The 25,141-nt window shown below is 33.5% G+C and overlaps 1 protein-coding gene across 19 annotated transcripts in view; it reads right to left on the reverse strand.

Moving 5' to 3' along the window:
* The window catches only part of MEF2A (myocyte enhancer factor 2A), a 259,713-nt gene that overhangs the window by 47,375 nt on the left and 187,197 nt on the right, over positions 1-25,141 (reverse strand). For 11 of the 19 annotated variants that reach the window (XM_069098476.1, XM_069098483.1, XM_069098484.1 and 8 more), the window contains 3 exons: positions 16,763-16,912; positions 14,176-14,389; positions 12,548-12,607 (listed from right to left, as the gene is read on the reverse strand). In XM_069098476.1, the coding sequence (XP_068954577.1) occupies positions 12,548-12,607; positions 14,176-14,389; positions 16,763-16,912 (424 nt within the window). Of the gene's footprint in view, positions 1-12,547; positions 12,608-14,175; positions 14,390-16,762; positions 16,913-16,976; positions 17,109-25,141 lie in introns of all 19 variants that reach the window. The other 8 variants (XM_069098474.1, XM_069098478.1, XM_069098489.1 and 5 more) reach the window with 2 other exon arrangements.

Genomic DNA, 25,141 nt, shown 5'->3' on the forward strand with positions numbered 1-25,141 from the left:
ATCATCCCATTCCATTTTATCTTCTCCAGTAGATTGGCCCTTCTATCATTCCCACTCTTTCACTTATTTTCTTGTCTACTGGCTGTTTCCTTATTGCCTACCAACATCCCCATGTCTCTCTCATCCTAAAAACTACCTCTTACTTGATCTATCCCCCAAAATGATATTTCCTTCCATTTGTGGCTACACTTGAGACCATCTGCAACTTGTACCTCTACTTTCTTTTTTTCTCACTCTCTTCTTAATTCTTTGCAAACGGGCTTCTGATCTAACCATTCAGCCAAAACTGCTATCTTCAATGTTATTAATCATTTCTTAATTGATCTTCTTGACCTTTTTTGCAGCTTTTGAAACTGTCAAATATCCTCTTCTTTCTAGGTTTTCAGGACAGCGTTCCCTTAGTTTTCCTCCTACCTGCCTTAAGTTTCCTTCTCAGTCTTTACTGGATCTTTGTCCAGGTCAAACCTATTAATGTTAAGTGTCCTGCAGGACTCTGTCCTGAACTCTCTTCTCCTATAATATTTTGCTCAGTGACCTTATCTTCTTAAAACCTAAAACTAATCATGTCATTCTATTCAACAAAATCCAGTGACTCCATGTTCCCTCCAGAATCAAATCCTTTTCTGGCATTCAAAGAAATTCATAACTAGGTTCCCCTCCTCCCTTTCCAGTCTCTTTATACCTTACTCACTCCCATGTGCTCTGCAATTCAGTGACACTGTTCTCCTTGCTACTCTTCAAACAATATCTCCCACTTCTAAGAGTTTTCATTGGTCGCCCCCAGACCTCTTTTCTCATTTCATCTTCCCAGATTCCTTCAAGTCCTAGTTAAAATAACATTTTCTAAAAGATTTTCCCTGATCCCACTTAATACTGGTGCCTTAACTCTGTTGATTACCTTCAGTTTATCTGGTATAAAACTTGTTTATACTTAGATGTTTTACATGTGGTCTCACTTCTCTAGATTCTCTGAAAGTAGGGACTGTCTTTTGCTTTCTCTGTATCCTTAATGCTTAGCGCAGTGCCAGGCACTTAATACATGCTTACTGACTAGCAAAAGATAAATTATCTTACAGTGATATGAATTGTATTATCCATTAACAACAAGAAAAGAGGAATGAGTGATGAGTGAGAGAAAAAAAGTGATGCTCTCAGGGTCTTAGATGCTTACCTGTATACTAAATGGTCTTAGATTGCTGTGCTTTTTGAGTTCTATGCTTTTCATGGTTTTTGTAGTCAGATTGTTGCTTCTTTGTTTTTATGTCTGCTTTAAACAGTTTCTCTTTCTACTTACAATTTTTTGGGCATCTAGGAACTAGATAAGCTAATTTATTAGAATTACAAAGTAAAAGTAAACCGATTATGAGGTCCAAAGATACCTCTTTCATTTAAGAGCTTAAGCTTTTCATATAGAGTTTGCGAAACCTATTTTAAACTGTATTCATAACATCATATCAAACTCAGGTCTCAAAATGGTGGGACTTTCTCCATGTTTTCCAAAGCAAAACACTAAGGACTAGGTACTAAATTTATTGCTCTTAACCAATTAAGTCATACATTATAAAAAGTAGATTATCTCCAAACAAGCCTATAGTCAGTTCTGGTATAAGATATGAAAATATTAATTATTTCCAACACTATTGATATTTGGGGAAACATTTTGAGCATCATGCAAGTTTTGAATTTGCTTCTGTGTGATATCTTCTGAGAAAAAGTGAGAATGCAGAAAACTGCACAATAACTCAGTAGTTTTAACTCTTCTTATGCCCATCCCCACAAACAAACTTCAGGTTTTCATCAAGGTAAAATACCATATTTCTTGTATGTCTTCTCATGAAAGGTTGGTCCCAAACACTCCTTCCACCTTGGCTTTTACCCCAAGGTCTGGAGTTCAGGATTGCCCAACTTATTCATGTAACCAAAGTCACTCAGATTCAGTCACTGTATATTATAGTATGTTTGTATTTCTTAATATATATTATGTATTTCTTAACCATTTAACATATAAAAAAAATTGTGTTACTGTTTTTTATAGGTTCCTTTCTCTTTTTTTATGGGTCAATTATGAATTTTTTTTTTTAGCATTGTGCTCCTAACCTCATTTTCCCCCAAAACTGAGTTTTTGTCTTACTGCATGATATTGCATAACATGTTACTTTCTGGGAACACAAATATCATCATATTATGGCAGAAGTCCATTGTGATGAGGAAGTTCATGTATAGCTCAGTAAATAAACTACAAGGATTTTATTTATATATAAAAGGGAGGAGATATTAGTCATTTATAGATAGCTTGAATTTAAAAATTAAGCCCACATATTAAGTTAGCATATTCTCAAATGAGCTGAAATATTAATTTCCCATCTCAAAAGTTATAGAAAGTCACTTTTTTGGGAATAGCTACATTAGGAACACCTCATGAAACTTTTTAACCAACATATCAATAAAAAATGTTGAAAGGATAAGCTCTCAAACTAATATAAATAGATCCCCTTTGGAATCTGAAGTGGCATAAAATGGTAACAATTTGTGACATCCCTTACATAGAATATTTAGTTGAATCCTTGTTTTAAGCTCATGCCAGAAATTAGATACCTATCATAAAGTTATTGCGTATTATAATCTAAACTATAAGATTTGTCAGGATGTCTACTCAAGTTAATGTAGTTGCTACTGATTGGATCACTGAAGCAACAAATCCATTACTTCTAATTTTGCAGACCTTGGGGTTATAAAATTTTTTAATGTGCATAATCTATAACATCTGTAGAGAAAAATTTTTCCTCCTATTCATATAGTAATACAGCATTAAGATTCCACTTCAAAGATTTTACTGAACACTTAAGTTTTGGAAGTCATTTAAAAAGAGTTTTATTATCACTAAGAATAAGTTTTTCCTTTTTAAATATGCTTTATATATAAAATATGTATATGTATACATTGTGATTAATGTAGATCAATTAAGTCTTGTAGCTATTTTCTATAAATATGGAATTTTCTTGAATTTGCTACTGAAATTAATAAAATATTCAAAATCAATTTACAATAACTTTTCTGTGACTATACACTATTAATATGTCAATTCATCCCTTCCGATCTAGAGTAAAAAATTATTAATTTCTCTAACTTAACTGTGAATTATATCAGGAATACTATATAATAAGCAATTCTATAAATGTTATTAAAGCCCTCTTATTGAGGGATAACCCCCCAAAAGAACATTTATGTCAGTTAGTTATGTAGCTTCTGAACCTATATTTTAGTGTGCTATGAAAAAGCACAGATGATGTCAATAAATCAAATGCAACAGAAAATATTTTAATCATAAAAAAGTAATTCTATTGACTCAGTATAATAAATTCTTATACAAAGGGCTAAAATAACTCACCAATAGGTTGTTAGAAAATCAACTCTTAAAACAACTCCAAAAGAGTCATGATGGAAAATGCCATCCACATCCAGAGAAGGAAATATGGAGTTTGACGCATACTATTTGCTCTCTTCTTGTTTTCTTTTTTTCCTCATGGTTCTCCCCATTTGTTCTAATTCTTCTATACAACATGACTAAATGTGAAAATATGTTTAATAAGGATGTATATATAGAGCCTATATCAGACTGCACACTGTCTTGGGGAGGGGAAAGCAGAGGGACAGAGAAAATTTAAAACTTATAAAAGTGAATGTTGAAAACTAAAATAAATTAATTAAAAAAATAAAACCACCTTTTAATTACTAGTAATCAATTAAAAGGAAGAATTATATTTATTTAGGACTATTAACTTGGGCATCATATTTAGATTTCAGGTATAGTATTGCTTGAGCCTAAAAGACCTTTGGAAGACTATAGCTGTCTATGAACTCTCTATTTCATATATTTGCTGCTGGGCTCCAATTAAAAACTATGGAAAAGAAAGATTAATTCATACCTGGCAATCTCTTTCAAAAATTATAGAGCAAGTAATAGAATCCTGGCAGAGTCGTATGTATTGAAAGCTTAGTGATTAGTATCATCTAAATGTTTTTAAAGTGTAGTCAATGGGGATATCCTGTGGGACTGCTGTTTTAGCGGGATGGGTGGGGGAAAAACGGGGAGAAAATTTGTAACTCAAAATCTGGCGGAAACGAATGATGTAAATCAGAAGTTAATAAAGCATTTAAAAAATAAAAAAAATTTAAAAAAAAGTGTAGTCAAACATCTTGCAAATTTCCCCAAAGGAGAGAAGAACTGTACAATAGCTCAGTATGACTGACGATAAATAAAAAATTCTCAGGGGTTATCTTCTACAAAATTAAAAAAGAATATCCATATTCTGTTAAGTCAAATTATAATTTTTTTTAATATTTGGGATAAAACTTAAGAGTAATGTTCAAGCATTGTTGGTAGAGTTGTTAACTGGTCCAACCATTCTGGAGAGCAATCTGGAAGTATGCCCAAGGGGCTATAAATAAGTGCATACCCTTTGACCCAGAAATACCACTTCTAGGGCTTTATCCCAAAGAGATCACAGAAGTGGGAAAAGGACCCATATGTACAAAAATATTTATAGCAGCTCTTTTGTGGTGGCAAAGAATTGGAAATCAAGGGGATGCCCATCAATTGGGGAATGGCTAAACAAGTTTTGGTATATGAATGTAATAGAATACTATTGTGCTATAAGAAATGAGGAGCAGATGGACTTCATAATAATTTGGAGAGACATATAAACTGATGCTGAGGGAGGAGAGAACGAGAAGAACTTTGTACACAATTACAGACACAATGTATGTGTGATGACTAACTGATAGACTGGGCTCCTCTCAGCAATACAAGGTTAGAAGACAACTACAAAAGACTCATGATGGAAAGGGACTATCTAGAGAAAGAATTACAGAGTCTGAATGCAGATTAAAGCAAAGTACTTGCTCTCTTTGTTTTGTTTCTTCTTTATCATTGTTCACTCCATTGGTTATAATCCTTCTTTACAACTTGACTGTTTTAATGTGTAGGTATTTGCAGATCCTATATTTGATTGCATGCCACAATTGGGAGGAGGGGAGAGGAAAGGGAGGGAACAAGATTTGAAACTCAAGGGATTGTGGAACTGAATGTTGTAAACTAAAAGTAAATAAATGATTTTTTTTTTAAAGAGTAATGTTCAAGCAAAGTCTCTTGCTTACACATATAAGTTACTCATCTAATAGGGAAACTTCAGACTTATACTTAACAATAATATAAAGTTACCGTACTGGTACTATAAGCAGATACTTAAGTATCTTTACAAATACTTGAGTATCTCATTTATCACACTTGTGGTGGAGAAAAAAAAATAGTACTTCTTAATAAGACCAAGTTTTAGTACAATGTTTTACTCACAGTCGCCTTTTAATAAATGTTACTAACACCTTTTAGGGGAATGGGGGTGGGGACAACATAATGATTACATAATTGACCTTGATGTCAGCAAAGCCTGAATTTAAGTTTTACTTCTAATATGTAGATTGTGTGACCTTGGTCAAGTCGTTAACCTTTCAAAATTCTAGGTAATTCTCTAAGACTAAATTACAGAGAAGGTGCCCACTTGAAAGGGTAGTTCCTCAATTGGCAGCTTTATATTACAATGAAATAATTGGTCCCATCCCTACCTTTATCACTAAATAAAAGCTAGTAAAGTGGCTCAAAGGCAGTCTTTTTAAATTTTCATTGCAAAATAGTCCTGTAATAGTAATGGGAACTGGAAGATCTTCTTAATAATCCTAAGGGAATTTCAAGACCCTCCCTGACTTGAAAATATACTCTGCCCCCTAGTAGACTGAGACCTTCCCTACTTTGAAAATATACACTGCCCTCCAATAGGCTAAATGCAATCACATGGAGCTTGTGGTAGTGAGAGTTTGCTGAAGGGTGGAGCAGAGCCCACAGGAAGCTGGGAGTTGGAGTTAGCTAGTCTGGGAAGAGGAGAGGACACGTCCCAGGGAGTCATTCAGGCTCTTAAGTAAATATTGGTTTGTGGGAAGGCTAAAGGATACTGTGACTCTCTGTGCTGTTGTAGCTTATTAACTTCTTTGCTACTATGATGGAAATGGCTTACTGGTTTGGGGATCTGGTTTTCTGGCATCTGAATAAATGTTTTGCTTCTGTTCTCTATATGGAGAATCTGTTATATTTTGTGATCGAGCACCATGCAGGTATATTTATGGTGACTGTAGGTGCTGTGAATATTGCATTCGTGCTACAAGTCCCAATTTTGGAAATTATAAACTTATTATGTGTAATTAAATACTAAAACAAAAACAGCTGCTTTCCTTCATCAACTTCTTGAAACTCAGTAATTTTACCTTAGACTTCAGGGTACTTAACTCAATGGGATGGTTTTTTTTTTTTCTAAAAAAAAAACAAAACAAGGCAACAGTCATAGATATTCATCCTGTTGTCTGATTTGCATCTGGTTAGACACAAAAGCTGAATGTCAATAACCTTCTCTAATCAGGGAAAAATCAAAATCATCACTGTCAGCCAATACCAAATAAGAAAAAGGAGTTCAAGATAGTTCTAGTGCTTGAGAAGTATAGAAGATGTCACTGTTTTTTGTGATAAAGGATAATGAACAAGATTTCAAGAGGAAAAAAAAATAATTTTCACTATATTTTAAGACTACAGCAACATATTTAAGCACAACAAAGGAAAAAAGGAGTTATATATAAACTGGGGGATAGATGTAGTCAAATAAAGATCTTACAGTTCATATTAAGAAAGCACACTAAGGCTTTCAAGAGGCCTTCCTCACAACAACCTTGTGAAGCAGGTAATGCACATATTATCTTTACCTTACATATGACAAAACCTAGTCTCAGAAATTAAAAGGCTTGAGTCCATAATGAAACATGTTAGCATGTACCTTAACCAGGATCTAAACTCAGGTCTTCTAACTAAAAATTCAGCTTTTTTAGGAGGCTAGGTGGCACAGTGAGTAAAGCACTGGCCCCAGAGTCAGGAGGACCCGAGTTCGGTTCCAGCCTTAGACACTTAACACCCACACAAAAAAAACTAGGCATGTAACCTCGGGCAAGTTACTTAACCCCAACTGCCCTCCAAAAAGCAAAAAAAAAAAAAATCAGCTTTTTTCCCCCTATTGTTTCTCTATAGAGATAAAGAAAGTGAGATCATTAAAGAGAATGACACAAACGAACTGAATAACAGAGTCAAAATCAAGACATCTTAAATAGATGAAAAAGAAAAAAACAATATACAGGAAGCTTAAAGGGAAAAAGAGAAATGAAAATCAAAGAAGAGTTCTGAGATACAGGTTGAACAAGAAAATAAAATTATGCACAGTCCTCTTTCGACATTTATGGGTTTCACATTTGCAGTCTGTGCTATTTTGCAGGTTGGACATCAACAATTAAATGGGAAATTTGGATATTTTTGGCTTGCTGCAGAAAACTGCACACATTGTACATATGTAAAGAATACAAAAAAGAAATTTAGTTAGCACTCAGTACATAAATACTGTATATTACTGATCTATTTTATCATTTAGTACCTAAAGTATACATACATAAATTTATTACAAAAATAGTATAAACAGTTAAATTTTGTTAAAAGTTTCAATGCACTTAGGAGCTAGGACTATGCATTCTCTTTGGGAATGCCTCCTCTTTGACTCTCTACCATCCAGACTCAGTCACATGATTTTTCCTCACTGTGATTTTCAAAAGAGAAGGAAATCTGTGATGCAGGTGTTGCAGCTATACTTGAAGTTAAGAAGACTGTGCATAGTGTGTGAGATGCTAATTTCTCTCAGGTAGAAACTACAACTTTTTTATGGGTGCTGAGTGTTTACTTGTTTTGCATATTAAACAAATATGATCAGAATTATTAAAAATAAAGGTCTGGTGTGGGGCCTAGAATGATTGATGGTTTTTTCACATTCATAGGGATCCCTCACCCCAAACCCTGCAAATATTGAGGGGCAACTGTACGGTATATTTAAAAATCCAGAAAATAAGAAAAACTGGCATAGGGTGAGACTTCAGGGTGCTTAAACTCAATGGGATGATAATAAGGCAGTGCAAACCTAGATCAAGTTGAAAATTATTTCAAATTATTTTAAATGAAGCAGAGGTACATCAGTACCCAGGGTATATAACATAACTAAGCAGAATGGAAATGCAACAAAGAGGGAAAATGGGTAAAGAGTGAAAAGGCAGGTGGAAAGGAATAACAAGCGGTTAGAAATCTATAAAGAGAAATAATCAAATTCAGATAACCTAGAATTCAGAAACTTTCTATTTGACGAGAACCCCTGAGAATGAGGGTAGTTGGCAGAAATTAGATTTGGACAAATATCTTACACCTATGCCACAATAAGTTCATAATGGGTATGTTACCTGTGTATTCTCTCAGGGGAGAATTCTGAACAAAAAGAATAGAAATAATCATAAAAGATAAAAGAGATAATTTTAATTATATAGAAATGAAAAAATTTTTGCATGAACAAAATCTATGCAACCAAGGGTTCCCTTTAGTGATTAGAACTCCAAATTATTCCAATAACACTGAAAAATAATTTGGTACTATGCTAACAAGTACATGTAGTAAGAGAAAATAGCTGAAATGGGAAGCTGGAACTAAATTGTGTTGTGCAAATCCCAGGCAAAGGAGTATGAACTTTACTTTGTAGTTAATGGATTACCACTGATGATTTTTAAGCAAAAGAGTAGTATGACTAGACCTATACAAAAGGAAGATTAGGCTGGTAGAGTTACTGGGAGAGGGAAAACATGGAGGCAGGAAAAATTGTTAAACTATTGTAGCAGCAGAGGAGGATGATACTGTACTACACTGGTATTTGGGTAGGAACAGAAATAAGATAAGGGATATGAATTGTGAAGGAGGTAGAATAAATCTGAAGAATCAGTTCTGGGAATTGATAACTGACTAGATATGCCAGGTGAGGGAGAGATAACAAGAGTCAAAGATATCACCCCAAAGTATAGGGGTGAATAGGAAGAATGGGTATCAGCAAACATAATAATGAAATTAAGAAGATAAGCAGTTTTAAGGGAAAAGAGGTTTGGTTTTAGACATTCTGAGTCTAAAGAACTGACAGGATAACCAGGTGGAGATGGCACGTGAACAAATGAAAACATGTTTGAAGCACAGAAAGATCAGACCTGATGTTTATAAAGGAGAATACAGTGAGATGTAAATAACTTTATACCTATTCACACAGTGCTTTAATAAATCCTTATCTCCATCACAGTCACCTCCCTGGACTTATAAGTTCTTAGGAGGGATCATAACTATTTTATTCTCTTTGTACAAGACCTAGTAGAGTAACATATGTAATTAGATATTTACTAAATATAGGTAAGCCCTAATTGCTTTTAAAGCATGGTGGGATCCAGTAATCTTTGTACCTTTCATTCAAAGATGTGGTCTGTTACAGCAGAGGTGTTGAATGTGTGGCCTGCAACATTCTTGAGTGTGGACTGAACCCGATTAAAATGTAATTTGGAAATATTTAACAAAACACAAATAAGATAAAATATAGATAATATTACACTTTAAAAGTCAAGTCAATATGCAGTCCAAAGAGATCCTTATATATAGCTTAGTGGCTCCACTTCTTTTGGCGTCCAACACCACTCTATTACAGAATATTATTTGTAAAATTTTGTGTTTCTCTTTGTAAAAACTTTTATTTTTTGATACTTTCATCAAAAATGCTCTTATACAGGTGTAGATCCTAACTCCAGAGATATAACATTTACAGTTCATCTAGCCCAACTGCTTCATTTTATAGATGAGGAAACTGAATTGCAGCAAGGTTAAGAAATCTGCCTTAAGGTCACCCAGGTAAATAAGTGACAGAGTCACTATCTGAATTTGGATCCAGGGATACCATGTGTAGTATTCCAAAGCACTCTTTCTACTAAAATATGTGCTTCTGTCTTTATGGGATTATTCTCAGAAACATTTTGTTGAAATGGGGAATAAAGTATATGATTCAATACTCATTATTTTATTGATTTTTAACATAGTAATAACATATACTATTTCCCCAATTGTTTGGTGTTCTCATTTCACTTTTGCAAAATGACTCTCTAATGTTCTTAAAATAGTGTCACTTCCACCACGGCCCTATTTGTGTCTAATCTAGCTATTCTTCCTCTTTTTTATTTAGTGTCTTTTCCATTTGTTTCTGTTGGGGGCTACTTATGTTAGAGCTCAAATGTGGTGCTCCACTATTACATGTGAAGAGAAACATTTGTTATAGCCATCTTGACCTATCTTTTTCATTTACTGTCTGCTGGCTAACCTCCAATTTCATGTTTAAATGTTCTAGGGATGATCTGGCTTAATTGGGTCTCTTGCCAAGCTATCTATAACTTTATTTTTCCTTTCACTGTTTCTCACTAAAATGAAGTTGCACTAACACAACTGGCAATGAAGCAGAGAGAGAATAAGTTTCAGCATATTACCAACAAAGAAATGTAAAAGAGAAGTCATATAAGATATTATCAGAGAGGTAGATGATGGAAAAAGGAGGTGAGCTAGTTCTGTCATGAGAAAAAGAGATAATTGATGGACAGTTTAAATGTTTCACTAAGACCTGTGCAATGTCATCTACAAATATTTTTACTATTATGAACCTGACAGCTGTCAATAAACATAAAATTCTCTAATCCAAAGAACTAAAAACTCTATTATGTAAAGTTTCCTTCTGAAACTATATATTACTTTTAACTCAGTTCCAACACTGCCTTGACTCAGTTCCAACACTGAGTCCTCCCCTAAACTTCTTTCGGCTTTCTTCTATTTTAATGTTATATTGACACTTTTTAGGGGTGGGAGAAGGGATTACCAATATTACTCTCTCTCCAATTCTCCATGTCTCTACCCTTCCCCTTAGTGGGGAAAAGATTAACTCTCCTGTGTAACAAATGAATATAGCCAAGCAAAATAAATCTACGTGTTAGCTATGTCTGAAAATGTATACCTCATTCTGAATCTCTAGCCTATCACCTGTCTGCCAAAATATGGGAAGCACAATTCACTGCCTGTCTGCTGGTTACTGCACTGATCATAGCTCTTATCCTTCACTGTTGTTTTTTTCTACATTGTGACTGTCATTGTATAAATGTTCTAAATCATATCACTTTATTCTATCCATGCAAACATTAAAAGTTCTAGAGAAAGGTTTTCAAGCACAATGAGTAGACTGCCTGTAAAGGTTCTACATAGCCAAGAGAATGTAGATAGGTTGCAATCTATATCCCTAGAGGGAATAGCCTCCTATATCAATATGAACATATATCCACTACAGTATTGAAGAATGGAGCCCTCATTTTTTTTTTATGTTTTACAATTCACTATCTTACTTGGATAGCTGACCAAGACTCAAATTTGATTTTTGCCAATTTTATTTAGGGGAAGAGAAGTGAACAAGCATTTATATAGTGACTACACATGTGCTAAGCATTTTACAAACATTGTCTCATTTGATCTTCACAACAATCCTCAAGGGTAGGTGCTGTTATTTATCCCTATTTTACAAATGAAGAAACAGAGGCAAACAAAGGCTAAGTGACTTGGTCAGTGAATGTCTGAGGCCAGATCTGAACTCAGTTCTTAACACCAGCCCAGTGCTCTCTATTCACTGTACCACCTGTCCACCTAGTGATCTGAAAGTTCCTCCTGATCTTCATACAGATTAAGGAAATCACCATCAAATAAGTTTTATCTCTAAACTTCTCTAGCACTTCATACGGCAGTATCACTCATGTGGCACCTATTATCATATATGGCTTTGCAGAGTAGTTGTTGCTGTAGATGCCACTGAGGGTGGTGGAAGCTTCTTAAATATCTTTGTATCCTCCCACAGCTTGTTGTGAAATACTTTGGGGAAAGCATGAATGAATATATTAATTATCTTAACCATTTTCTAAATTGCAGGAACTAATTTTCACAGCAATATTTATGTATGTTCAAATATTTGTCAGATCTGTAGGAGAATCAAAATGAAAAAGCTCAACTGGCAATAATTTAAAATTTCCTCCAAATGAAATGCTGATCCTTTGAAGATAAAACTTTTCAATTCTATACATCTAGACACAAGGTTGCCACCTCATGCTCTGAACTCTCTTGGTTATCATGTGGTGCTATAGAAAAGATATTATAATTTTTAAGAAGATGACTTTCTATAAAGTCGCACACTGAATAATGAGATAGAAAATCTGGGATGCTTCTATTCAAGTTATTACACACTGATGCAAATAATTATTTTTACAGTTTTTTGTTTTACAGTTTTAACACATGTTTTCAAAATAAAAAAGAAGACATTTGTGAAAATAGACTCAAGGAAGAAATAGTTTCTAAAGAAACAGGAGATTTTTTTTTCTTTAAAAAAAAATAATCAGAACCTATTAGCCTAGTCATTTTTCCAGTTTTTTTCTCCTCTAAATTTTAATTTAGTAGGAGACAGTGATCTGAGATCAAGTTTCTTATGTCTCAACGTGGGCATGGATTCCTATAATACATGAACCAAAAAATAACATCACTTACCCACTGGACTATTTCCAGATCCATTTGGCACTGTGAGGTCTGCAGTGCTCAACATTCCACCTAATATTAAAACGAAGACACAAAGATTAGATATTTCTATTTGTATTAAATACTACCAAAACATTAAAAAAAATAATCTGGTGAGGAATCAACATTAAGATGTTTCAACATGAACTTTTTTGGAGAATATGACTACTTAGTCATGGACATAATTCCTTAGACTCCCCCCAATAAATGATATCAGACAAAAATCATAATTAGAGGAGTAAGGGTAGGATAAAGAAAACATATGACAATTATTTTATCATATTATTCTCCTGTCCAAAAACTTACAATGATTCCCAAACTAAAAGTTCAATTCCATATTTTATATCTTGTCACTTAAAAGTCCATATAATCTTATCCTCTCATGCTTATCGATGATTTTTTTAACGAATCACCAAATTTTTAGTGTCTACTTTGTGCAGAGCACTGTTTTAGGTGCTATGTGAGATAAAGGTAAGTATAAAACATGGTTCCTTGCCTCAAAGGGATCACTATATTTAGTTGGGGAAAAAAGACATATATTCCTGAATTATTAACTAGACATGATCCAATCAAATGAAGGTAGAATTTAGAGAAAGGAAAGTTATCTATGACATGGCATTTACAGAAGAAGAGAAATTTAGGATGGACTTTGATGAATGGGCAGGATTTAGATAGGTACAGAAATCTGGGTGGGAGGAACAAGGAGATTCAGTCTAAGTAGAGGGACCGACATGAGTGAAGTGAAATACAGGGAAAATTCAATAATGTTTCATCCATGAGTAGATCCTCTTCCAAAAGAAATAGAACTTTTCCTCAGTGTGACCCCACCAATCCAGTTAAGCTGGTCTCATTACTGTTCCCTAAATACAACTTTTCTAATCCTTAATGTCAAGCTTTTGTTTACAGTTTTCTATCTACCTGGGGAAGCTAGGTGATACAATGCTGGGCCTTGGGTCAGGAAGACTAATCTTGCTGAGTTAAAGTGTCTAGCCTCAGATACTTACTAGCTGTATAACCCTGGGCAAATCCTGCTTGCCTCAGTTTCCTAATCTGTAAAATGTGCTGGAAAAAGAAATGGCAAATCACTCCAATAGCTTTGCCAAGAAAACCCCAAATGGGGTCACAATGAGTCTGAAACAACTGAACAACAACATCCACCTGGAAGTTCCTCTAAAATTCCAGCTATTCCATTGAAAGTTCAAATTAAGGGCTACTTTTCTGACTTAGCAAGTCTACCCTGACATTTTCTATTCTTTACCTCATTCTTACCATCTCCTTTTTCTCATACAACAAAATATTACCGTAGGCTGTTATTAACTAATTGCAAATGCCACATCATTCCAAAGACATAATAAATGAAATAATAAAGGCAAAGACTATTTTTTACCCTTCACAATACTAGACACATTAATACTTCTCAAAGAATAGTTCTTGAATTAAAGTCAAAGAAAAAACTGAAGAGCAATGACTATAACATTCTGAGCCAGTAAAGTGGTGGAAAATGGCTTGATTGTTGTCATGAAATACTTGCCATTAGTTACCAATCAGCTTTATAATTACAATACCAAGGCTATTAATGAAAAATTAAAAGAAAGGATTACCTGTATTGCCAGTACTTGCTGGTCTCTGAGGAGCTCCAGGTGACACATTTCTATGCATTGTAGGTGGAGAGAGCATGCTTGTGTCTGTTAATGATGAACTCGCTACCAATGATGGGGATACAAGTGAACTCCCTGGGTTAGTGTAGGTCAAAGCATTGTGATTGGTAACTGGAACTGTAACTGACATTGAGAAATTCTGAGGAGGCAAACCAGGCTGGAAATAAAGGAAGAAAAGAGGGGAAATTTTAGCTTTTATTTTTATTTTAGTACTAACAAACTATTTAGTATAATTTGTTTCACAAGGTATTTATAACATTTAAATGCAAAAGAATAGACATTAGCCTTGTTTGATAGTTTTGCAAAAGCCTAATATACAAATAATTTAAGTTATTTTTTAGGTTCACCTTGAAAGTAGTTATTAGTTTTTACAACTAATTTTTTACAACAAATATTGGCACAACTGAAAATCAGAAGCCTGAATATCTTTAGGTTGAAAGCAATTATGTGAAACAATACAAATAAAACAAGAAACAGAACTATTTGGTACTAATCAATCACCTTAAAAATAAGTTAGCCTAGATTTAACCCTTTATTCTAAATCTAGTTCATGAGTTATATGTTTGTTAGTAATTCAAATTATGATAAAACATATGTTATTTTCAGCATACTCAGGAGACAAAGCAGAGAAAGCACCAATTACTATTTTATTTGATTTTTTAAAAATCTACCAAAAATATCAGCATGTTAATTACATACTTAACATTATATGATCTTAGTAAAAATGAAATAATATACAGAAAATACACTTAAAAAACAGATAACCAATGGCAAGTCAGATTAATAAAGAAATTCTTTTACTGTTCTGTCTTTAAAATAAATATATTTGGACAAGGAAATCTGTTTGAAGAAAACTTTAAGAAAATTACTCCATGAAAATTCATATACTATATATAAATACTGTCCTTCATGACATATGATATCTATTCATATCCATTACTGGTCTGGTAGAGATATCCCTCCTTTTTATAAAGGTCTTTTCTCTTTATTTCTTGAATTTTACCTCTAAAGATCTTATTAAAAAAATCATTTTAGCTATTACAAAGTAAGAGTTACCTATTCCTCAATTTTGAAAAGAAACCACTTTTGTTTCCTTTATCAGCAAATCACTGTCAATCCAGAAGAAAGCCAAAAGAATACAAAGAATTTACAGACCCAGCATATTAGTTTACTGTATAATTATATTAACTGAACAATAATTAGAAAGCAATAATATGATTTTTTTCTTTATAAATAAAACTTTATTTTTGCAGTACTACAGAAGTTCTACATCAATTCACTAATCCTCACAACAACCCTGTGAGGTAGGTAGTTTTTGTTTGCTGGTATAATGAACACATGTATTCTTGTACCGTCATTAGTTTAACCAAAACAATGCTTATTAGTGATACCTATTTATGTGTGTTTGGGTATATGTTTAAGGAAATTAGATCTTAAGTCTATGGAAAGCACCTTAGAGAAAAATCACTGATGCTGGTCTTGGAAAAACTGTCTTGATAAAATCCTAATACTAGGGCAAAAAGTAAGGCTCTGCCAGAAGCATGAATCTAAAGAAAATATCTTTTCATTATAACTGGATACATGCATACAAACAGTTCTAATAAAATCGTGAGACTATATATTTAGAGCTAGAAGAAGGTTCAGAAATCATCTTGCCAATCCAAAGGAAATACACCTTCAAAATCTATTTTCAAAGAGACCATTTCTTATAAGTTACAACAAAGTTCTAAACACATCAACATAAAATCATAGCATTACAGATTCAGCACTGGACAGTACAAAAAAAAGTTGTAGGAAAATATTATCAAATATGGTACTGTAAGAATCAGGTAATTTTTACAAAGCCCTAAAAAGGAAAATATCTTTACAAGCTAAGCTAAGGCTACTTTTAAATAATTAAAGGAGGTTACACTTTAGGCTAAATCTAGCCACTAGATATGAAGTTGCCAAACTCCATTCAAGGGCAGAGAGGAATAAGGAGGAAGTCAGTAAGGAAATGGAAAAGGGAAGAATTTCAGTTTTATCTTTTCTACTTTAAGATAAATACTGTCGAAAAGAGCATTCTGGGTGGATGGGGGGAGGTGAAGTAATTGAGGTTAAGTGACTTGCCAAGGTCACACAGCTAGTAAGCATCAAGTGTCTGAGGCTGGATTTGACCTCAGATCCTTCTGACTGACTCCAGGGCTGGTGCTCTATCCACCAAAAGAGCATTTTAAAACAAATAAAAATTTTAAATTAAAAAGTTAACCAATCTAAATGAAAATCAGGATTCTCACTATCACAGACAAATACTCATGAACTTAAAAGGTTTTCAACAGGGACCTCCTGAGGGCTGAGGCTGTGCCATTTATCTTTTTATTCTCCAGTGCCCACTGATATGAGCTAGCATACAACTAACAAATAAAAAAGGAATCTCTGCTCCTTAATGAAAGATTTTATACCATTGCTTCTTGAGTATAGCACTGAACATTAAAATAATAAGGTATATTTGTGAACATCTTCATGCACAAGATAAAAGCACAAACCATACTTTAGTACTCACTGCGATTTTATGATTCCGCATCATATTATCAAATTCCTCATTTATTTTTTTATATTTTTCTTCTGTATGTGGAGTTAGCACATATGAAGTATCAGGGTCTGGGCTGTCGCACCCTCTGTGTTCCTTCTTGTTCAGAGCCTAAATAATGAAGTTAATAAAAAGGATCAACAAATAAAAAGTAAAGGTAAATGAAAGTACTTACAGGGCCTCGCTTGAAAATAAAATCACTATCTTCATTTAGTTTGCTGAATCTGTCCTCCGAGAGTGGACTGTGCTCAAAGTAATCGTCAGCATCAGGGCTCTCACAACCATTAAGGCCTTTCTTTCTTAATGTCTGAAATACAATTGGAGAATTCACACACAAATAATACTAACTTGCCATGATTTTTTATTTATTAAGAGAGCACAGACTGAACTGAACTATATTGAGCCACTGAAATGATTTTGAATGTACTCTAGTTTTCAAAAAAAAGAACAAATTCATTAAGAATACTCAAGATAACCTACTGTGGTGAATACCCAAGATAAGCTATTTTACACTAAAGTAGAAAAAATATCCATTGTTAAATTAATTTCTCCCTTTTCTAACAACTTAATGAATATTACAGTCACATATGGCTTTGGTAGCTTCTATTACTATATGACAATCCCTAATCAATGTTATTATCATGAGAGTTGGATGAATAGGAATTTATAGAGCAAAAAAAGGAAATGTAAAAAATGGTTCTTTAAAAAGATTTGTTGTTGTTTTTTTCAAACACTCTACTTCTATAATCAAATAACCATTTCAGTGATATATTATCCTACCTTTCTAATATTCTTATAATTTGTTCCCCTATACATACTCTAATATCAAGCTGAACCAGCCTATTTGCATTTTCACAAAAGATACTTTATCTCTTATATCTGTAATTGTTAACTGGCTGTCCCTCAAGTCTGGAATCCTTTTCTCCTGACCCCCATTGCTTCCCTAAACCCCTAGTTTAAATCCTACCAATTTCAGGTGGCCTTTTCAGGTTGTCACCCTCCCTCTTCACTTTATTCTGGTTATTTGCCCTTTACATTACATTGTAAATGGAAGGATATGTGTGTATGTGTGTACACATATATGATCTTTCATTTACAATGTGTGTATATGTGTGTACATAGTTATTTGTACACTTTCTTATTAAAATGTAACTCCAGGGCAATATGTAAGGTCATATTTTTGCCTTTCTCAGTAGTCCCTGCATTTAGCACAGTACCTTACATGTAGCAAGCACTTAATATATGCTTATTGACTAAATAACTTGTCTATGGAAATAACATGGATTACCCAATCAAGCTCTTCTCTACTTCAGCAATGACAACCAACAACATGGTAGTCCATTAATTCCATTCTAAATTTTAATTCTAAAAATTTTATTTTTTAAGCAACAGTGAATAAAAAATGTATTACTAGATCAACTAACTTCATATTCAAATGAAGAAAAATACTACACAGTATTTACATTTGTAAATAAAGCAATTACTCAAAACGTCACTGTTTTTGTAGCTCTTTTTACATATCTTCTTCAATGCTTTGATAGTGCTATTGGATTGCCCAGTGGATTGTAATTCTTGTTTACTGAATGTAACTCAGTATCCCTAGTGACATACTGCCACCTTGGAGCACTAAATACTGGCTTCAAAATAAATACTTTTAAATGACCTATTAAATTTTTTAAAGGAATAAAAAAAGTAGACATTTTCTCACACTTTCTTCTCAACTTCCTCTTCCAAGGTCTCTCTTTTAAGACTTACATGTCATCCTGACCACGGGGAGAACATAGTCAGAAGTATATAAGTTTTTTCAAGAAAGTCTAGTAGAATTTGTTTTGTCACTAAATAAATTTCTGGTCAAGCTAACCTAACTGTAAGCTTTTTAATAAATTATGCTATTATTTATTTTACTCATGATTTTTTAATAGTTCATAAAGTAGTTGAATCTGTCTCTCACATATATTATCATCATGATGCTTTCCTTGATAATTTTTGTTTCAAGAGAGGAAGGAACATGAGCACTAAATTCTGGACATGTTAACTTAGTATTTATACTATTAAACTGTTTATTTGATTTCATAATGGCAACATTGGCAATAAAATAAAATCCTCAAAGATCATAGATCATCATCAGTATAGACATAATTCCTTCTCAAATTACTTGGCATATGCTATGTATCAACCCACACACAGAGCTAAAATGTAATCACTAAATCAGCACATGGCAAATGCTACACCTGTTTCTCCAACACCTGTCATTGCACTAAGCTCTCCTGGTCTAACCAATCATGTGAACATTTATTTGGTCTTTGCCATAAAAGGACCTGTTGTTTAGGACACTGAAGGTCGGAGACAGTTATCCTCTCTACTCTTCTCAGCAAGTTCTGCTTGCCAGTTTTCTGCATACTGATATCAGTAAGAAAAATGTTAACACTTAATATACCAGTTCACAATCAAACCTTATAACTTACATAGACCTATAAACAAAACACAAGAAGTCAGCAACAACTGGATACAGATTCTATGCCAAAATATATATTCTTCTAAAAGTAATAAAGTATTAAAAATCTAAATCTGGTGAAAACATTTGCTTAAATTGCACTGGATTTTTTAGTGTATCTGTTTTATATCATTGAAAAAGGATTTTTACTTTTATCTAAATTTTTTAGATGCTCTTTCTTCACTGATCTTCATTTAAGAATTATATTTATTGTTCTTTTTGAGAATACTAATAAAACAGACTATAAGTGAATAAAAAGTGTGAAAGCTGAATCCTACATTTTGCATCCTAACATATAAGCTAAAAATTTTTAATAACTGAGAAAGTGTCTTTCAATTTGCAAAAACACTACATGTGATATTACATTATTATAATATTACAGCATTTCTTCAATGAATACACATGATTTTTATTCTAACAAGGGTAGGGTTAACTCTGCTTTTACTTAGGAGGAAGAAAAATATTGTAGTATCTACAGTTCAAGTTTCTGGAAATCTTCACTGCAAATGGGATTCCTGTCATTGCCACAGAACTTAAGAGGTTGGTTCACTCTTGGAGATAACAAGTTAATGTCCTGATGTCTGATAGCCAACTTGTTTCCTTATCACCAAAACACTGACTATTGCTTTGAGAACCCAACTACCATAAAAGACCTTTTCTGTCTTCTTTATCATTACCCAATGGCATAATAGTAAAATGTTTCTCCAGTGTGGCTGGTCCTAAGAAGTGGAATGCTGTAATCTGTTGACAAGACTAGGCGAGGACTAAGGGACACAAGACAGCTTTAGTTTTTTCAATGGCTAGGAAGTTAAGCATAATAGTCTCTTGCTCAATGAAGAATAAGGACAGAGAATGTTCCTAATCACTGAGGATATAGATAATTATTAATGGTGAAAATATCCATTAAAACAAAACTAGTAGTATGCTTTTTCTATGGCTAATCATGGTGACTTATTTTTCATTATGCAGTAAATATTGTTTCTAAAATCCATTTGTGCTAACAGATGATATTTAAAAATATTTCAGTGAAGTTTTGATATAGTTGGGGTGGAAAGTCACATAACAGGTCAAAATAATTTAAACACTGAAGGGCTTCTACAATTTAGAATGATTTGCTCTAATTTTTCTTAATTGTAATTATTATGAAGCACACATTACAAACTGCTGAAGGGATATACTTTGATGAGTAATTAGTTAATCAATCTAAGCTGATTTGACAATAATTTTAAACTTCTATGCTAACAAGGTATCACTATATTTAGATATTTTAATGTTATTTGCAACTTTGTTTATAAAAACTTAAAAATTCAATGCAGTGAAATGTCTCATTGAACAACAAAAACATCACAATTATTTTATTTCCTAAAGGTCAATTTTTTTCAAAGAAAAAAATTTTCAGTTTTCACACAAAATAATTAAATGTCTATAGTTAAAGTTCCTATTTCAGAGAATCCATTTTAGAGCATCTACTCCAACCCCCTAAGGATAAGAAACTACCAACCACAGAGATGAAGTCACTTACCATAGGTCACAGAGCTAGTAAGTGTTCGTAGAACCAAGACTTAAATATGATATTCTGATCCTCCAAGTCCAACTATACCTTTCTATCCTTGTAGCTTCTTCCTTTTCCTCTTACTCATCATGTCTCTGGACAATATAAGTACTTTCTCTATTACTATAGTTTACAAAAGAAAATGTAACTTTCAAGAAAGTTAGAGAATGCACCTCTTTTATTTATAAAGACAGATTATTATAGAAACTTCATTAAAAGTAGCATTGGCATGAGTAAGCAAAAAAAAAAACAAAAAACCTACCTCTCTAGTAATGACTGTTGGGACAATAGAAAACTTTGATAAATGCAAGAAAAAAATTGAGTTTATTTTCAACAATGAAAAAACTGGGTATTATTAGAACAGTGATTTTGATAAACTTATCATTAAGTAAACACCATTATTATGGCATATCTATCATAGAACCATGACTTTGGAAGTAGGAGGGAGCTTGAAGGTCAACTTTCAACTCCTTCATTTTGTAACTGAGGAAACAAATCTCAGAGAGGTTAGGTGACTTGTGGAAAGCATTAAGTGACAGAGCTGAGATGTAAACCCAAGCTCTGACTCCACATCAAGTACTCTTTTTATTTGAGATGTTCTGTCCTTCAACACACTAAAGGACAGAATCCATCTGCTGAAGGACAATAATTATATAACCAGACAGAGACTACTACAACTGGAGGGGATCTCATAGATCATTAAACTCTCTCGTTTTATAAATGAGAAATTCAAAGCCTGTAGAGGTTAAATAATTGGTCCAAAGTGATTATGCCAGATCTGGAGCCCAGGTATTTTAACTCTACAAAAACACACTGTTGATACAAATCTTGTGACACTGCACAAAAGAAGTAACAGTAGTGTAAAAAAATTATGTACAACATCCTCTATCCTTTAAAAAAAAGGCATTCATTCCTTTACAGACCCCTTTTGGAGGGATCCAATCTTCTTGCTGGGAGTTCACTTGAAATCTCAGCTTAAGGGTAAGAAACAAAACAAAGCAAAACAAAAACTCAAAAGTTCTACACTTCTACTCTGCCACTAAATGGCTACATGACACTTAACCTCTCTGGTAGTCAGTTTCTTCACCTGTAAAATGAGAATTTGCATTACTTATCTTACAGAGTTGTGGGGAAGAGTTTTATAAAATGTAAAGCACTACAATCAAACAAGAAGGATTTATTAAATGCCTACTATGTGCCAGGAACTCATGATATAAGTGCAAAGAATGAAATAATCTCTACTAACAAGCTCATAGTCTAATGGGAGAAACAATTTTTATATATGTATGTATACACATATACACACACTATATATAAATGTATAACATGTAAAGTGAATAAATAAATATAAATATATACACAGTAGCTAAATACAAGATAATTTAGAGAGACAATGGTGGGGTGGCGATCAGAAAAGGCTTCACATAGATTATGCTTGAACTGTCTCTAAAAGCAAGAGAACTGTATGAGGCACATGGAAAGAAGTAGCAAATTGTACGCATGATGCAACACCAGTGTAAAGTAGAGAGAAACTAGTTTGGCTGATCACAGAGAGAGGGAACAAAATGTATATTGAAGGCAGAAAAGTTGTGAAGGGCTTTAACAGTCGGGGGAGTTTATTACCACTGAAGGTGACTGAAGAGCAGAATTTCAGTCACCAAAGTGATTTACCTAAAGTGCAAGCCCAACCATGTCACCACCCTTCCCCCTTACTCAATAAACTCCAAAGGCTCTCTATTGCCTCCAGATTAAATACAAGATCCTCTTGTTTGATGTTGAAAGTCTTTCATAATGTAGCCTCCTCCTATCTTTCCAGCCTTCTTACATCTTCCTTGCTACGTACTTTCAATCTGGTGACACTGGCCTCCTTGCTGTCCAAAGAACAAGAGATTTCATTTCTCAAACTCTGGGAATTTCCTCTGGCCATCCCATGTGACCAGAATGCTTTCACTCCTCATCTATGGTATTGTCTTCCTTTACTTCCCAACTAAAATACTGTCTTCTACAGAAGTCTTTCCCAATCCCTCTTAACTCTAGTGCCTTTCCATTCTTAATTATTCCCTATTTTTTCTGTATGTTTACTTGTTGTCTTCCTCATTACATTGTGAACAGCTTGAGGGCAGGGACTGTTTTTTGACTCTTTTTGTATCCTCAGAAGTTAATATAGTGCCTGGCATATAGTAATTAATAACTATTTACTGACTGATTTGCATGCTCTCAGCCTAGCTCAATGACCTACACAGAGCAGATATTCAATAAATGATGATGTGGATGTATTATATTATACTACAAAATGTAGGAGCAAAAAGACATCAAGTAATAATGCTGTGAATAGATATTCAGATTTTCCAAAGTACAAAGTAACAAGTTTATATTTTTGTCAAAAAGCAATGCGTTTGAATAATAAAGCAACCTAATGGAATTACTGCACTGTGTTTATACCTCAACTGACTGACATTTTGAAAACTGCACAGAAGATATCACATCCTGCAGTATGATATGGCAGCCATGATATCATACATGGCTAATCCTCTTTTCATAATGCAACATTTATGACAAGGTAATTGCCAAAATTTCTGAAAGTGGACCTTTTAAGATAAGCACAATTGTTGAACTGCCTTGGCAGAGGGAATTTCCTCATGGGAAGTTCCCTATATCATGATATTCTAGGTCAGGAGCAAAAAAACTATTTCTCCTAGTACCTGGAATCAATTTCCCAAAACCCAAAGGAAAAAAATGTCTAATTAAATAACATGCTAGTAATAGGTTGGAGCACACACACATATATTCATGTATATGTATATCTGAGTTTCAGAGGTGTAGAGGAATCTTCACTTGTGAAATTATTATCACTTGGAAACAAGTGAAAGAAAAATCAAGATCATTGGGAAGTGAGTTCATCTAAGTAAACCAAATTATAAGGGTTTTTAAACAACGTTAATATTTGGTTAAAGTAATGATATCCTGTGAGTCAGGGAGAACTACAGTCTTTGAAAAATTAAAGATAAGTATTATTCAATGAGAGGATGGTAGATGACAGCAGGCTATAACATATAACAAATACAGAACATCAAAGAAGTAGAGGAGTAAAGAATGTCATTAGGGAATTAAGTAACAGAAAAGGGACAGGCTGGTTTTATGTCAAGGTTAAGGAATAAAAGGTAAACAGCTTAAGTGCTCCACCAAAATGACTAAAAAAGTAATGAAAGCACATTTGGCAGAGCCCTTGTTAAGACTTGTGTGAAAAACATTGACAAATATGGATGAATTGCAAGCGACATAATTAGAAAAATAAACTCCTAGATTAATGAAATCATCAATTCATTTGAATATTTAGTTTTCTATTTTATCTAATTCTTTAATAGGGTTTCCTCTATTTTGATTATTTAGATTCATGTTATAATTTTTAAAATTGCTTACTCAGGCCTTTAATATTATTGTCTTCTATTTTGTTAGTATATTTCTAAGAGATTTAATTTTTCCTAAAGATTCCTTTAGCTGTATCACAGAAATTATGGTATTCTATCTCATCACTAAACTTCTTTTTTTACAGTTATTGTTTTATAGCATTCTTTGACACATTCATTCAGGGTACCAATATTATGTCTTCATTTAAGTCTTTATCTTGTGTTTGTGTTCTCTATTAGTATTTTTATTAAATTATGATTTGTAAAATGTTTAATATTTCTTTTTTAATATTTACTTATAATTTCTCTATGCCTTATGACATTGTCCTGACAGGTATATAGTCTTTGATTTTCCCTACCATTCAGAAGATGTGTGAAGGGGAAAAAAAAATCTCTGTGCTGACAGCTAATTTTTTTTTTAATTTCCAATTCCTTCAGCAGCAAGAGATCCCCTAAGACACTCCCTTTCTTTCCTCTTACTCTCTTAAAATCTGGCTTCCAATCTTGTCATTCCACCAAAACTGCTCTCTCCGAAATTACTAAATACCTCATAGTTGCCAAATCCAATGATCTTTTTTCAATCCTCATTTTCTTTGATCTCTCTGCAGCCTTTGAAACTGTTTGTCACTCTTCTTTTCCTTGATTATCTCTTCTCCCTAGGTTTTTAGATACTACTCTAGCCTGGTTCTCTTTATACCTAGCTAACTGCTCCTTCTATGCCTCATTTGTTGGATCTTCTTCCAGATCATCTAACTGTAGGTGTCCCTTAGGGTCTTCTTCTCCCTCCAAACTACTTCACCTGGTGATCTCATCAGCTGCCATGGATTTAATTACCATCCCCTATGCTAATGATTCTCAAATCTACTTATTCTGCACCAATTTCTTTG

Source organism: Petaurus breviceps, unplaced genomic scaffold, assembly GCF_028583685.1.
Source record: "Petaurus breviceps papuanus isolate PSGF00001 unplaced genomic scaffold, PetGlider_PUasm1.0 37, whole genome shotgun sequence".
Classification (NCBI taxonomy): Eukaryota; Metazoa; Chordata; class Mammalia; order Diprotodontia; family Petauridae; genus Petaurus; species Petaurus breviceps.